At 45.1% G+C, this 12,905-nt stretch overlaps 1 protein-coding gene across 5 annotated transcripts in view; it reads left to right on the forward strand.

Annotated features, from left to right (window-relative positions):
- The window catches only part of SRGAP3 (SLIT-ROBO Rho GTPase activating protein 3), a 237,810-nt gene that overhangs the window by 103,510 nt on the left and 121,395 nt on the right, over positions 1–12,905 (forward strand). For all 5 annotated transcript variants that reach the window (XM_033132357.1, XM_033132358.1, XM_033132356.1 and 2 more), the window contains one exon: positions 11,211–11,403. In XM_033132357.1, coding sequence (XP_032988248.1) covers positions 11,211–11,403 — 193 coding nt within the window. The remainder of the gene's footprint in view (positions 1–11,210; positions 11,404–12,905) is intronic.

Genomic DNA, 12,905 nt, shown 5'->3' on the forward strand with positions numbered 1-12,905 from the left:
ATCATTTCATTTGGCTGTTTAATTGATTCATTTAAAAATATTTGTGAGGAACTATCTTGGGGGCAGGCACTGGCACTGTGCTAGCTGCCTTTTGTCACAATAGGGCAGAAAGGACTAGTGTATAAAGCACTAGTCAAAATAGCTGAGCACTGGCCAAGCAGCTGGGAGTCCCAGGTTCTGTACGAGGATGAGGTTCTCTGTTCCTCAGTTTCCTTTTCTGTGTATTAGGGTTTGGACCAATCATCGTTTCCTGAAGTGAGGGATAGAGCACCACTCTTGGTATATACATAGGATGATTTTAGGTGGTTCATAGGGACAGAACTAAATAGCATGGACTCACAGAAATAGACAGTTATTTCCTCTTTCATCTCCCTTCAACCCTTCTGATAACCTTAAGGAGAAAGTTGCCATTAGGTGCTAGCATGCCTTCAACACTCCCTGTAATACTTGCCAAACTCCTTTAATCAAAAAGAAAGCAGATCTCAGGTTACAGAATCTAGGTAGAATTTTATAACATTATTTTGTGTTCCTTGTATTTATTTTTTATGGTTACCTTCCAGTAATGGCGAGTGATTCAGATTTTTCCATTTATGGCAATACTACGAAGCATCTCATGGAAAAGTACGATGATTTAAAGAAGTGTCTTAAATAAATGTAGGTCTGATGCTTTTTTAGAAAGGACACATTATGAAAATGGTGCTGAAGTTTGGGAAACACTTGGATGTTTCCAGCCTGGCCCCAGTTCTATTACTGCTATTTTAGTTCTAGGAGCAGGTTAGGATTGAAAACATAAAAAGCCTTCTCCTCTGGGGGACGCAGCTGGAAATTCAGTATTAATGAATCCTGATCTCTTTCCATTTAAATGCGTCTGATCCTTCAGGGACCACTGGGCATCAAAACCATGAATATTAATCTCATGTTGAGATTTTAACTCAGTTTCTGGTAGAAGGAGGCGTGGCCTTCTTCTGACCGTTCTTTGCATGGCATCAAACATCTGGAAGGTGGGGAGGCCACTCTGTCTGACTTCTTCATGAGAGGGAATGGCTATTATTAGGACACGGCACACATGCTGCGGGGAGACCCTTTTTCCCACCCACTCTTCTTTCCACTTTCTGCTTTAGGGAACTGGTTTAACAATCCAGGTCGGGTGCTCAGGGGACTGCAGATCTCGGTCTCTGCTTTAGGACCACAGCAGGAAGTGGGAATCTCCTGTCTCCCATCTCTTCCACTACAAATATATATCCAGTGCTGATTGCCTGGAGTCTTTGGAACCATGTCATCCCTCTTACTTAAAGAAAGATGTTCCTGGTTGACAAATCGCATCATCATCACCATTATTAAATAACTCTTATTTTTTTCAAAACACTAGCCCATATTCTATGCTTCTTTTCTGAGGAAGAAAGTGGTAGGGAGAAGTGAAGGGAAAATGCCAATCATTTCACCCAGCTTCTTCCCAGCATATGTGTCCTCCCTCCAACCTCCCAAGAGAGCTGGAAGCAGGTATAATTTGCTGCAAGGAAGCCTCAGGAGTTGATGTGCTTTGATTATCTGTGCTAAGCCTCGCCTTTGCTAACCTGAGTAATTGTGAGATGGCTAACGACAGAGTGTAAAATCTTGGCTGACTTGGTATCGTATATATGGCAAGTGCACAGGAAACATCTCTGGCAAGAAGTACCAGAATTGGAGCCCAAAGATTCCTTAATGTTTAGGTGAAATTAGGCACGTCACTTCACCTCTCTGTGCCTCAACCTCCTCTTCTGCAACATGGGATAACAGTAGTAGATCCTCCTAAGGCTGAAGCATAACATTCACTGCTTTGCTTAACAAGGAGACAGTTCATGGGAAGCGCTCAGTGCCATACTGTTTGCTATTATTCCCTCCATTTTGCAGAAGAGAAAGCCAAGGCCTAGAGAGGCTACTAATTTGCTGGAGGTCACACAGTTAACAAGCTTCAAGGCCAGCCTCTGAACTCAGCAAGTCTGATCCCAGACTGCATCACGCAGCCATCCATTTAACAGTCCTATTCTGGGGCTTATTCCCTCTGGTCAGTGGGATCAGAGCTAGACCAGGGCAGGCTCAGGCCAATTGGAGTTGGAATCCAGTGGTTCAAGCAGGTCCTTTCCCTTCTCCTGGGCCTCAGTTTCCTCATCTGTAAAATGGTATGGTACCCACCTCCTCCCTGCCTCCCTCTTCTGAGGACAGAAGCCGTGATAGATGTAAATGGGCTTGGTCAAGGTTAGAAAGGACAGACTGATGCCGTTGGTAGGGTCCGTGGCCAAATGAGGGCGACAATGCTAGGAACCAGTGGCATCTGCAGAAAGGATGCACTGAGAAGCTTGCTCCCAATTACCAGGCTGGCTCCACCTGGCCTGCAGGCAGCTGGGAGGGTGACAGATGCAGCTGGCTGACCATGGTTGCCGGGGAAACGGCGCTTAGCCGTCAGGTCTGGCCTGGCAGCTGGTGCCCTCTGGCGCGGCACAGAGCCCGGGGGCCTTGGGAGCGCAGGGCCCCCACTACGAACCAACTCTTCACACACCAAAGGCTGGGAGACGGTGTGGGGATTTGGAGCCTTTTGTGCAGGGCCCAGAGAAGGAATGCAATGTGGGCCCAGGCTTGTGTGGGGGGAGGGAAAGAGGAGGGAGCCCAGTGTGGAGAGGCGGGATGAATGAACTGTTGCCGGTAATACACCCCTCCTTGTGGGGTTGTGGACTGTGGGGGTGAGCTGCACCTGGGAAACACATAGCGCATCACTCAGCGTGCCCCAAGCTTGCTCTACCTGGCTACAGCGGCAGTGATGGCCCATTCCTGCCGCTTATTGCTTATCTGCTATTCACCAGAATCATGCCAGGCACTGAATATGCATACCAACTCTCTTTTGACAAACCCACGAGGAAGGTATTTTACAGATGAGGAAACGGACTCAGAGAGCCGAAGTGACTTTTACTAAGTGGAGAACACCAGGTCTGGAGCCCAGGCTGGCTGTCCCCCAAACCCCAAAACCTCTCCGTGGAGGCTGTTTGCTGAGGGTCTCCTAGGCGCCTGGCGTATTACATGCATTATTGCTAGTCTGATCCTTGCAGCAACCCTGCAGGATGAGCACAGCTCCCTGCCTTTTACGGATAGGAAAACAGCTCAGACAAAATGACTTGCCTGTCCAAGAGCTCACCTGGCAGACACGATGTTTCACTTCCTGACAGTGGCTGGCATCCAGGCTCTGTGGGTCTATCCATTCTGCCACGCCACCTCCCGCTCCTAAGGCTGCAGTTGGACAGCAGTGGATCCCTTCAGGATGCTGGGTTTTGGGTGAGTGGCGATGAGAGTGAGGCTCCATCATGGTGCTGTTCTGAGGACCTCACAGAGCCCATCGCGCTGTATTTGTTAGAGGGGTTGTGCACAGATTCTTGGTAATAGAGTGTGGGTGTCATCCCTGCCTCTCAGGACCTTACTTTCCATTTGAGAAGATGAGAGATGATCGTGAAAAGCAACGAAAATGATAGTTATAGCTAACCTGTATTAATACAGTACTGTCCGATAGAAGTTTCTGCTGTGATGGAAATAGTCTGTGTTGTCCAATATGGGAGCTTTTGAGTACTTGAAATGTGGCAAGTACGACTGAGGAATGTGCATTTTATTTTAATCAAATTTAAATAGCCACAAGTGGCTAGTAGCCACTGTGTTGAATGGTGCTGTGGTAAATGAGATGAAGCACTGTACCAAGAGCTTTCTCGAATTATACTTATCATCCTTATAGCAACAAGGTGAGATAGATGATTATCACCTCCATTTTACAGAGGAAACTGAGTCGTGGGGAAATGAGGAAACAAGGTTGCCCCGCTGAACATGTGGCAGGGCCAGGATTTGAACCCCCTGGGCAGATAGACCCAGAGCCTGCTACAGTGTGCTGATGTTTCTCTTCACCACAGAAGGGCTTGAGGTGAAGGTCAGGATGCCCTGGGATGGATATAATGACAGCCAGGACCGGTGAGAATGGCACTGAGATGACAGATGGAGCCCAAGGTGGAGACAGGAGGTGGAGTGGGACATGATCTCTGAGCGGGGAGGCGTTGGGTCCCCCAGGGAAAGCACCTTGACCTGGAAACTGGGTAATCTTGGTTCCCATCTGCCCCTTACTCTGGATTTGCGCCCTGGCTCTGCCACTTTCTGGGTGATCCTGGGCAAATCACTCCGGCTCCTTGAGTCTCAATTGCTTCATCTATAAAATAGGGATGATATAGTACCAGCGTCACTGGACGTGGTGAGAGTCAGGCATGATTGTGCATAGATGTGATGAGGCCCTGTCGGCTGTCACTTACCATATGGTTCATCCTCCTTGTAAGCTCCTGACACTTTATACTGGGGAGGATATACCTGCTGCCTCTGGCGAGCAGAGGGGGCGAACACTCACATGATCTTTCTTTTCAGGACGAAAAAGAAGTGTGAAAGTGGGACCTCCCCATCCCAGGAGGTGCCGTGAAAGTTACCTCATTCTCAGGACAGTGTCCTAGGATTCGAATTGGGTGGAGCCTGGGAAGCTGCATTTGAAATTGCTTGTAGGGTCACACTCTGGCCCCTCTTTGTAACGCAGGAGAGCCATCTGCAGGCTGGGAACAGAGGCCCCTGGGGACAAGTTATTGGCATTCCTAACTGGTCAGACCTGTTAACCAGAGCTGCAGGCTTTGTATCAAGTTTCTGGCTTTGTCTGCCTTTTTTTTTTTTTTTCCTTTTCTTTTGTATTGTGGAAAATTTCAAACATTGCAGAAGTAGAGAGGATATTATAATAAGCCTCTTTCCCATATTCATCACTACAACTAAAGTTTAACAATACCTATAACTCTACCACTCCCGGGCACCCCACCAAAGGTTACTTTGAAGCAAAGCCCACCATGTCTTCCTTTAAAGTAGTCCTTGGGGTCCTCTCCTGCATTTCTGGTCAGAGTCAAATTGGTACCGTTTCAGGAGGGCAGTTTAGCAGTCTCAAAACACGAGTGCAAGTGCCTTTTGATCTGGCACTTCCATTTTACACAGATGATAGTCCTGCACATATGCGAACTGAAGGTTGTATATGGGTATTCATTCCAGCGTTGTTGATGACAGTGAAGGAGGATAAAAAAACAAAACATTCAGAAAAGCACTGGTTAAAAAAATTTTACAGTGGAATTCTATAGTGCTGTAAAAAGGAACGAGGAAATTCTTTATAAAGTGATATGGTCTGATCTCCCCGATGTATTCTTAAAAGAAAAAGGTAAAATACAGAATGCTGTTAATTCTATGCTATAGTATATACCGAAGTAGGAGAATTACTATATTTCAAATAAGCCATTATTTCTGGAAAGAGGCACACAAACCTGGCCACTTGGTTACCTTATTACAGGGGGACCTGGTGACTGGCACACAGGAGTGGGAGAGACACTTTCCTTTTTATATCCTTTTTATCTTTTGAATTTTGTATTAACTTTTTAGATTCTTGTCTTTCCTATCTAAACATAGAATTTACTGTAAACCTAAAAACGCTCTTAAACCTAGTCTGTTAATGAACAAAAAGGTATTTATCCAAATGAGTGGAAAACTTCTGTCCACACAAAAGCTTGCACACAAATATTCATAATTGTCAAAAATTGGAAGCAACCAACATATCCTTCAATAGATGAGTGGATAAACTGTGGATATTATTCCAGACAATAGAACAGTATTCATCAATAAAAAGAAATGAGCTATCAAGCCATGAAAAGACATGGAGGAACTGTAAATGCTTATTGCGAAGTAAAAGAAGCCAGCTTAAAAAGCCTACATAATGTATGACTCCAACTATATGATGTTCTGGAAAAGCCAAAATTATAGAACTAGTAAAAAGATGAGTAATTGTCAGAGGTGGGGGAGAAGAGAGAGGGAAGGATGAATAGGTGAGGAACAGAGGATTTTTAGGGCAGTGAAAATACTCTGTATGGTACTATAATGATAGGTGCATAACATTATACGTTTGTCCAAACCTAAGAATGCAAAACACAAAGAGTGAACCCTAATGGCAGCCGTGGACGTTAGGTAATCATAGTGTCTCAGTGTCATCCGCCAGTTGTAATAAACATACCACGTCAGTGCAAGATGTTACTACTAGGGGAAGTGTGCGGGAGAGGAAGAAGGGGAATATGGGAACTCTTGGTCCATTCTGGTTAATTTTTCTGTACACCTAAAACTGCTCTAAAAATAGTCTGTTAATTTTAAAAAACAGAATCCTAATTATTTTAGACCTGAAGCCTCTCCCTCCTCCCTCTGCTTGTCAGGTTGTAGTTGTGAGTGGGGTGGGGAGTATAAGGTGGGTCGCCCTGGGCAGGGCCGTGGGTGGCAGAATTGGCACCGGCACAGCGGTCTTGAGTGAGACTGCTGCTAGAAGAGTAAGCAGGAATGTTACGAAGGATGGATATACAGGCTGTACATTTTTGAGCTTTGCATTATCAGAGGAGTTTGGCTTTGATCCTATAAGAAATGGGGAGCCATGGAGCATTTTATCAGGAGAGTGACTTGGGGAGAGCTGTGCTTCAGGAGACTTGGGTTGCAGAATTAGTCCTGCCCCTTCTCGCTGGGCCTCATGCCTCTGTCTGGAACCCTGGCGGCCGCACTAGGTCACCAGAGAGGTCATCTTCAACTCTAAGGTTCTGAGATCAAAGCCTTTCTAGACTTTCCAAACCCCTTCTCCTCCCTGCCCCAACCCCTTTTTATTTTTCTGCCACCCAGTGCTGTGCGGTGACTGGAACCGTCCCCTGGGGGAATGGCTGCTGAATGAAGTCTGTGCCTTGGGAGCAATTCTGTTTTATTTTATTTTTTCCGTTCCTTTTGAAATCTTCAAGGAGAAAAACCAAATCTATGCCTGCCCCAGGGAGGAGCAACTTGGAAGGGAGTTAGAAATAAAGAGATGGGTAATCAAATCCCTTCAGGGTTCCAGGGCACAGGCAGACAGCAGTCGGTGCGTCTGCCAGGGCTGTTTCCTGCTAGAAAGACTTGTGACTCCGAGGCGTCCCTGCTGCTAGAGGTTCCGCGGATGACCCAGCCTGGAAGGCTCCATCCAGCTGGTTGTGTGACTTGGGGGAGGTTTCTCTGCTCCTTCCAAAGTGGCGCCTGTCATCACTATGTGATTTATGAGCTTTTCCTCTAAAATATGAGCGCATTGGCTCCTGATTATGTCCTGTAATGGAGGAAGGCAGTGGCTGCAGCATTTCTGATTAAATACTACTATCTCTTTAGACCACCATCTTGTTACAAAAAGGATGCAAGAGGTTGAATACAGATGGATTAAAGTCTTTTTTAATCACATGGCCTCAGGCTAGTGAGGTGTTGAGAGGATCATTGTTCCCATCTGAAGAGTCTGGGCCTGATCTCTAGTGTAATTGTCACGTACCAGCTGTTAAGACCAGAGGCTACTTACTTCTGAGCCTCCACTTCTTCAGCTATGGGGAAAAAGTGGGGGAACACTAGTAGCACCCACTTTATAGGGGATGCTATACATATTATGTGAGATAAATATCTGAAGAACTCAGCACCAGGCCTGGAAAAAATGACGTGCTCCAGAAGTGCTAGGGATTATTACCGTGTTTCCCTGAAAATAAGACCTAGCTGGACAATCAGCTCTAATGTGTCTTTTGGAGCAAAAATTAATATAAGACCGGGTATTATATTATATTTATATTATATTAGACCCGGTATTATATTATATTATTATATTATGCTATACCTGGTATTATATTATACTTGGTATTATATTATATTATATTATATTATATTATATTATATTATATTATATTATGACCTGGTTTTATATTATAGTAAAATAAGACTGGGTCTTAATTTTTGCTCCAAAAGCCGCATTAGAGCTGATTGTCCGGCTAGGTCTTATTTTTGGGGAAACACAGTATTAAGATTATTATGAGTCCCAAATAGTGGATGGTCTAAAAGTAATTTGAAAAACATTTGGAAAGCATTTTTATAACTGTATTGATGTGGCAGGGTTTGCCCTTGTGGGAATGATGGCATCTCAATCCAGTTCAACAAATGGGCCATGTCATAGGCGTACCTGTATAGTTTGTTATAGTTCATAGAACAAAATGTGAACTTGAACAAGTTCCTGATCTTGGTTTACACAGAGCCTTCGTTTCTTCATCTGTAAAAATGGATAAAAACAATATCCACGTCTTATGTGTGGTATGTGGTGTGTGTAGTGTGGTGTGTGTGTGTGTGTGTGTGTGTGTGTGTGTGTGTGTGTGTGTGTTTGTGTTGGGTGAGACTCCCATAACCACAACACTTAGTGTCCTTGGGGAAAAGCACTTGGTAAAGGTAAATACTAATTTGCCTTACAGATATTTATATCCTGATGACCCATATATGCTGGGAGAATCCACCCTCAGAGCTTAAGTTTCATTTGAGGGGCTAAGACAGAGGAGACATGGGTACATGAAAGAATAGAAAACCAGCGCGAGGTGGTCTCAGACTGAGTAAGTACCGTGGGAGTTCAGAGGAGGGTCACGAGGGCTGAGCCGTCCAGACTTCCTGGAAGGAGCCGTGCTTCACAAGGGCTCTAAAGCAGTGGTTTTGCTTTTAAAACTTTTTTGCTTGCCTACCCTCCAAATGAACTTTGGGGGAAAAAAGTCTCTTTTGCCTCACACATTTTAACTTGACATCTGAAATCGTTTCACTGTAAGTTTAAGTAGGTACAAAGGATATAATTTCTGTCATATTGTAAACATTGACCTTGTAGAATAAAATTACTCTCTTAAATGTATCAAATGGAAACTAACAATTTTTAATTTTTGCCTTTTTATTGAAGTATCACTTATATACAGTAGAATGCACCAATCTTAAGCATGCAGCTCAATTAATTTTTACCAGTATGCTGACCACCCAAATCCAGGTGTGGTATATATATATATCCAGCGTTCCAGAAGGCACCCTCTCGGTCAATATTCCTCCACAGGTGACCATTTCTCTGACCTCTATCATCACCATATCATCATATCTATCACCATAAACTAGGTTTATGTGATTTCCTTTGTTCTGGCTTCTTTCAATCAACATGAAGTCTGTGACTTTCAAGCATGTTGTAGGTCGCAGTAGCTCATCTTTTTCATTGTTGTATAGTAGTTCACTGACCGAATATCTCACATTAAAAAAATCTCATCTACTCTTAAATGGACATTTTGGGTTGTTTCTAATATTTGGCTACAAAGCTACCATGAGTTTTCTTCTGTATATATATTCTGTGGACATAAACACTGATTTCTTTTGGGTATGTATCCATGAGCAAAATTGTCAGGTAATACATCGGTATGCACCGTTCATCAAAAATTACCTGCACAAGTCAGAAATTGTACATTGTTCCTTTCTTTACCTTCTTGAACTCATAATCCTATAATCCCCTTCTACTTCCTTCACAGAATTTTATCGTAATATATTTTTATGCTTGAAAACATTTTTACTGATTACTCTATCATACTTTTTACCCAAAATATGCATGTAAATTGAAATGGTTGTTTAAACAATTTCCTTAGGCCATAAAACTCCACCTTTCTTTTGGATTGATTTGTCACACAACTCATCAAAATAACATCAATATTTTATAATTTGATAAATAACTACGAAACATAAAGATAGTGTGAGAGATGCTTCTCTTAATGAGATGGATGGGGTGGGTCATAGCAGTTCTTCTCAATACTTTAAGGTTCCTAAGGACCAATCTGAGGATCTGGTGAAAATGCAGATCCTGATGCAGAAAGTCTGGGTTGGAGCCTGAGGTTCTGCATTTCTCATCAGCCCTCCAGCAATGCCAATGCTGCTGATCCATGGATCACATTTTGAGCAGCAAGAATTTAGGGTCCCTACATTAAAGGAAAATTTGCTAACACCAACATTCTCTATTGTCCTTTTTTTTTTGCTACTCAGAAACCTTGACACTTTGGGGCACTGCCCCGAAGTCCGATTCTGGAAGAGGGAGAAGTTAGTCTTTCTTCTGCAAAGAGGGAGAAGGACTGTCGTGAAGAGGGAGGTGGAAAAAAAGAGGGATCCTGCCATCCAGACTGAGACACATTCTCAGGCAGAGCAGGAGAGTGGGAACGGAAGCAGGATCTCCAGCTGATTCCCTTATAACTCTTCCCGCCTGCATGCCCCTGGGGAAGTCTTCATATACCCCAGGGTAGGGCTGCCTCTTTTGCAGACCACTTCTCTGAAGGATGCTGAGATGGTGCCGGCCACCATTTATGCAGGTGGGATTGGACATTTCAAAGATTGGTGTGGATGGTTTGGAGAGCCCATTGGGGGGGTCAACCCTGAGAAGGTAATTTTGGGGCTGGGTGGTAGATGGCCTTGAATTTCATGGTAAGGAGTTGGACTTAACACTCAGGCAGAGAGGGCCCTGAGGTGACTTGAGCAGGGCGCTGGTGTGACAGAGTGCTGTGGGGAGACTGATCCGTTGAGCAGCTTGTGGGATGGCTGGGAAGGAGTTAATGCATGGGGACGGCAGCAGTGACAACACTGGGCTTGAAGATAAGGTTGGCCGTGGCTGCTGGGATTGGGCTGTGATTTTTATCTCTACCACCCCGCAGCTTTTGAACTTTTGCCCTGGTTGCACAGACCTGGTTGCTCCATCAGTATTTCCTGAAGTGTGGGCTGCATTCCTCTAGTGGTACTTAAGATGTTTATGCACGGAGCTCAACATAATTCAAACACCACTCACGTTCCTGTTTCCCTTTTGTTGATAGAGAGGAGCAGTTTAGACTTTAGGGCCGTTGATAAGCAATCGTCTCTAGAGAGAATTTTACAAAATTTTTGTTTTCATTGAATTAATTTTTCTATGTACCGGGATGGCAAGTGGTTCTATTTTCCCTGTAGTGACATAAAATTTTTCATTTTAAATAAGTTCACTTCGGTAAGAAAAGTGGGCCAATTTGCTAGATGATATGGAAGAAATAATAATGCTGTAGCATGTGGATATGGCAGAAACTGTGGTGGCGACGTGCAACGGTTCAGCTTTGGGAAGCACTGGGTTTGACCATGTGTCAAAAAGTGACATATGTGAGATCTTTGTGCCGATGGCTGGAGGCTGTGAGTGGGGGGTGGGGGGTGGCGCTGCTGGAACTGCAGTGCCTGGGCCACCAGCACTGGGTCAGCTGGGTGGGTCCCACGGCTGTCCACACCACCACTGACACCGTTCTCCTTTCCTCTGCCCGTAGAGATCCGCACGCAGCTGGTGGAGCAGTTCAAATGCCTGGAGCAGCAATCCGAATCTCGGCTGCAGCTGCTGCAGGACCTCCAGGAGTTTTTCCGTCGCAAAGCTGAGATTGAACTCGAGTACTCCCGCAGCCTGGAGAAGCTGGCTGAGCGATTCTCCTCCAAGATCCGCAGCTCCCGGGAGCACCAGTTCAAGTGAGGAGGGGCGGGGGTGTGGGCAGTTGCTTGGGTGGGTGGGCAGTTGGCTGCAAAGCTGAAAGGAGGCAGATGGCTGCCTCAGAGGCCCGGGTCTGCAGGACGCGTACACCTCCAAGCCTCAGTCTTTTTTAGTGGAAAGTGAGATAGAACTAGTTCTCCGCAGAAGGATGTCGTAGGGAATAAATGAGTACTCCGAGAAGACTGCTTGTCACAGACAGTGCGTGCTCAATAAATTGCTGCTGTCATTCTCATCTTACCAAGCACCAGGCACTGTGCTAGCCTCCATTTGGGCCAAGGTGACACCCCACCTTCTTCCAGGGCATCCTGGTCCTATCCAGTTCTCTTTTATTTCTGGGTCAGCCAGCCCACTTCCAAATTCCTTTAGCACAAGGATCTCAGAGTTTCTTCTCCGTGGAACTGATGTTGAAAGCTTTCTTCTCCCTTACTCCCCTGGAGGACCAGTGCTGGGGCTCTCTTCCTGCCTTATTTACTTATTTACAAGGCACAAATCCTCTGTGAGCTCATTTCTCATGCCCCACGCGCTCTGTTCCTGGAGGCACGGTCCTCTCAGGCATGTGGGGGGCCCGAGTCCTCCAGCGACAAAACCTTCTGTGCTCAAGACTCTCCTCTAAGTGTATGTGGGAGCCACAGTCTCGCTGGGACACATTCACCCCACAGGGCAGACACCACCTTGCAACTGATTTTCCCTCTGCGTGCTCCCCAGATGTTCGCCCTCCTCAGGGCTTCTCTCCAGCCACTGACCCTTAACCGCAGGAGACCAGAGACTTGCTTCAACCCATCTGACCTGATACTTCTTTCTCTGCATCCAATCTCTTTTCCCCCTTTCTTTGTATTTTTTGACTGTGGTAAAATACACATAACATAAAATTTACCATCTTATCCATTTTTAAGGGAACAGTTCAGTGGTATTAAGGACATTTACATTGTTGTGCAACCATCACCACCATCCACCTCAGAACTTTTTCATCTTCCCAAACTGAAACTCTGTCCCCATTAAAAACGAACTCCCCATTCCTCTCCCTGTAGCCCCTGGCAACTACTGTTCTACTTGCTGTCTCTACGAATCTGACTACTCTAGGGACCTCATATAAGTGGAACCATACAGTATCTATCTTTTTGTGCCTTATTTCACTACGCAGATCCTCAAGGTCCATCCGTGTTGTAGCATGTGACAGATTTCCTTCCTTTTTAAAACTGAATAATATTACATTGTACGTACAGACCACGTTAGGTTTATTCGTTCATCTATCGATGGACTCCTAGGTTGCTTCCACCTTCCCCTCTGTACTTTTGCTTTCCGCTCTGGCCGCTTCCTTTAAACTCCCCTGAACATCTTCCTTAGTCTGTGCCACAGCATTCGAACACTTGTGCCTTCTTCTCTTGACGTGTGCAAATAAGAAATTGCTTTATGAAAGGGCAAAAATTCATTACTTCTTTACAAATGCTGTGCTTATTTTTCTATCAAATCACATCTCTTT

Source organism: Rhinolophus ferrumequinum, chromosome 17 (genome assembly GCF_004115265.2).
Source record: "Rhinolophus ferrumequinum isolate MPI-CBG mRhiFer1 chromosome 17, mRhiFer1_v1.p, whole genome shotgun sequence".
Taxonomy (NCBI): domain Eukaryota; kingdom Metazoa; phylum Chordata; class Mammalia; order Chiroptera; family Rhinolophidae; genus Rhinolophus; species Rhinolophus ferrumequinum.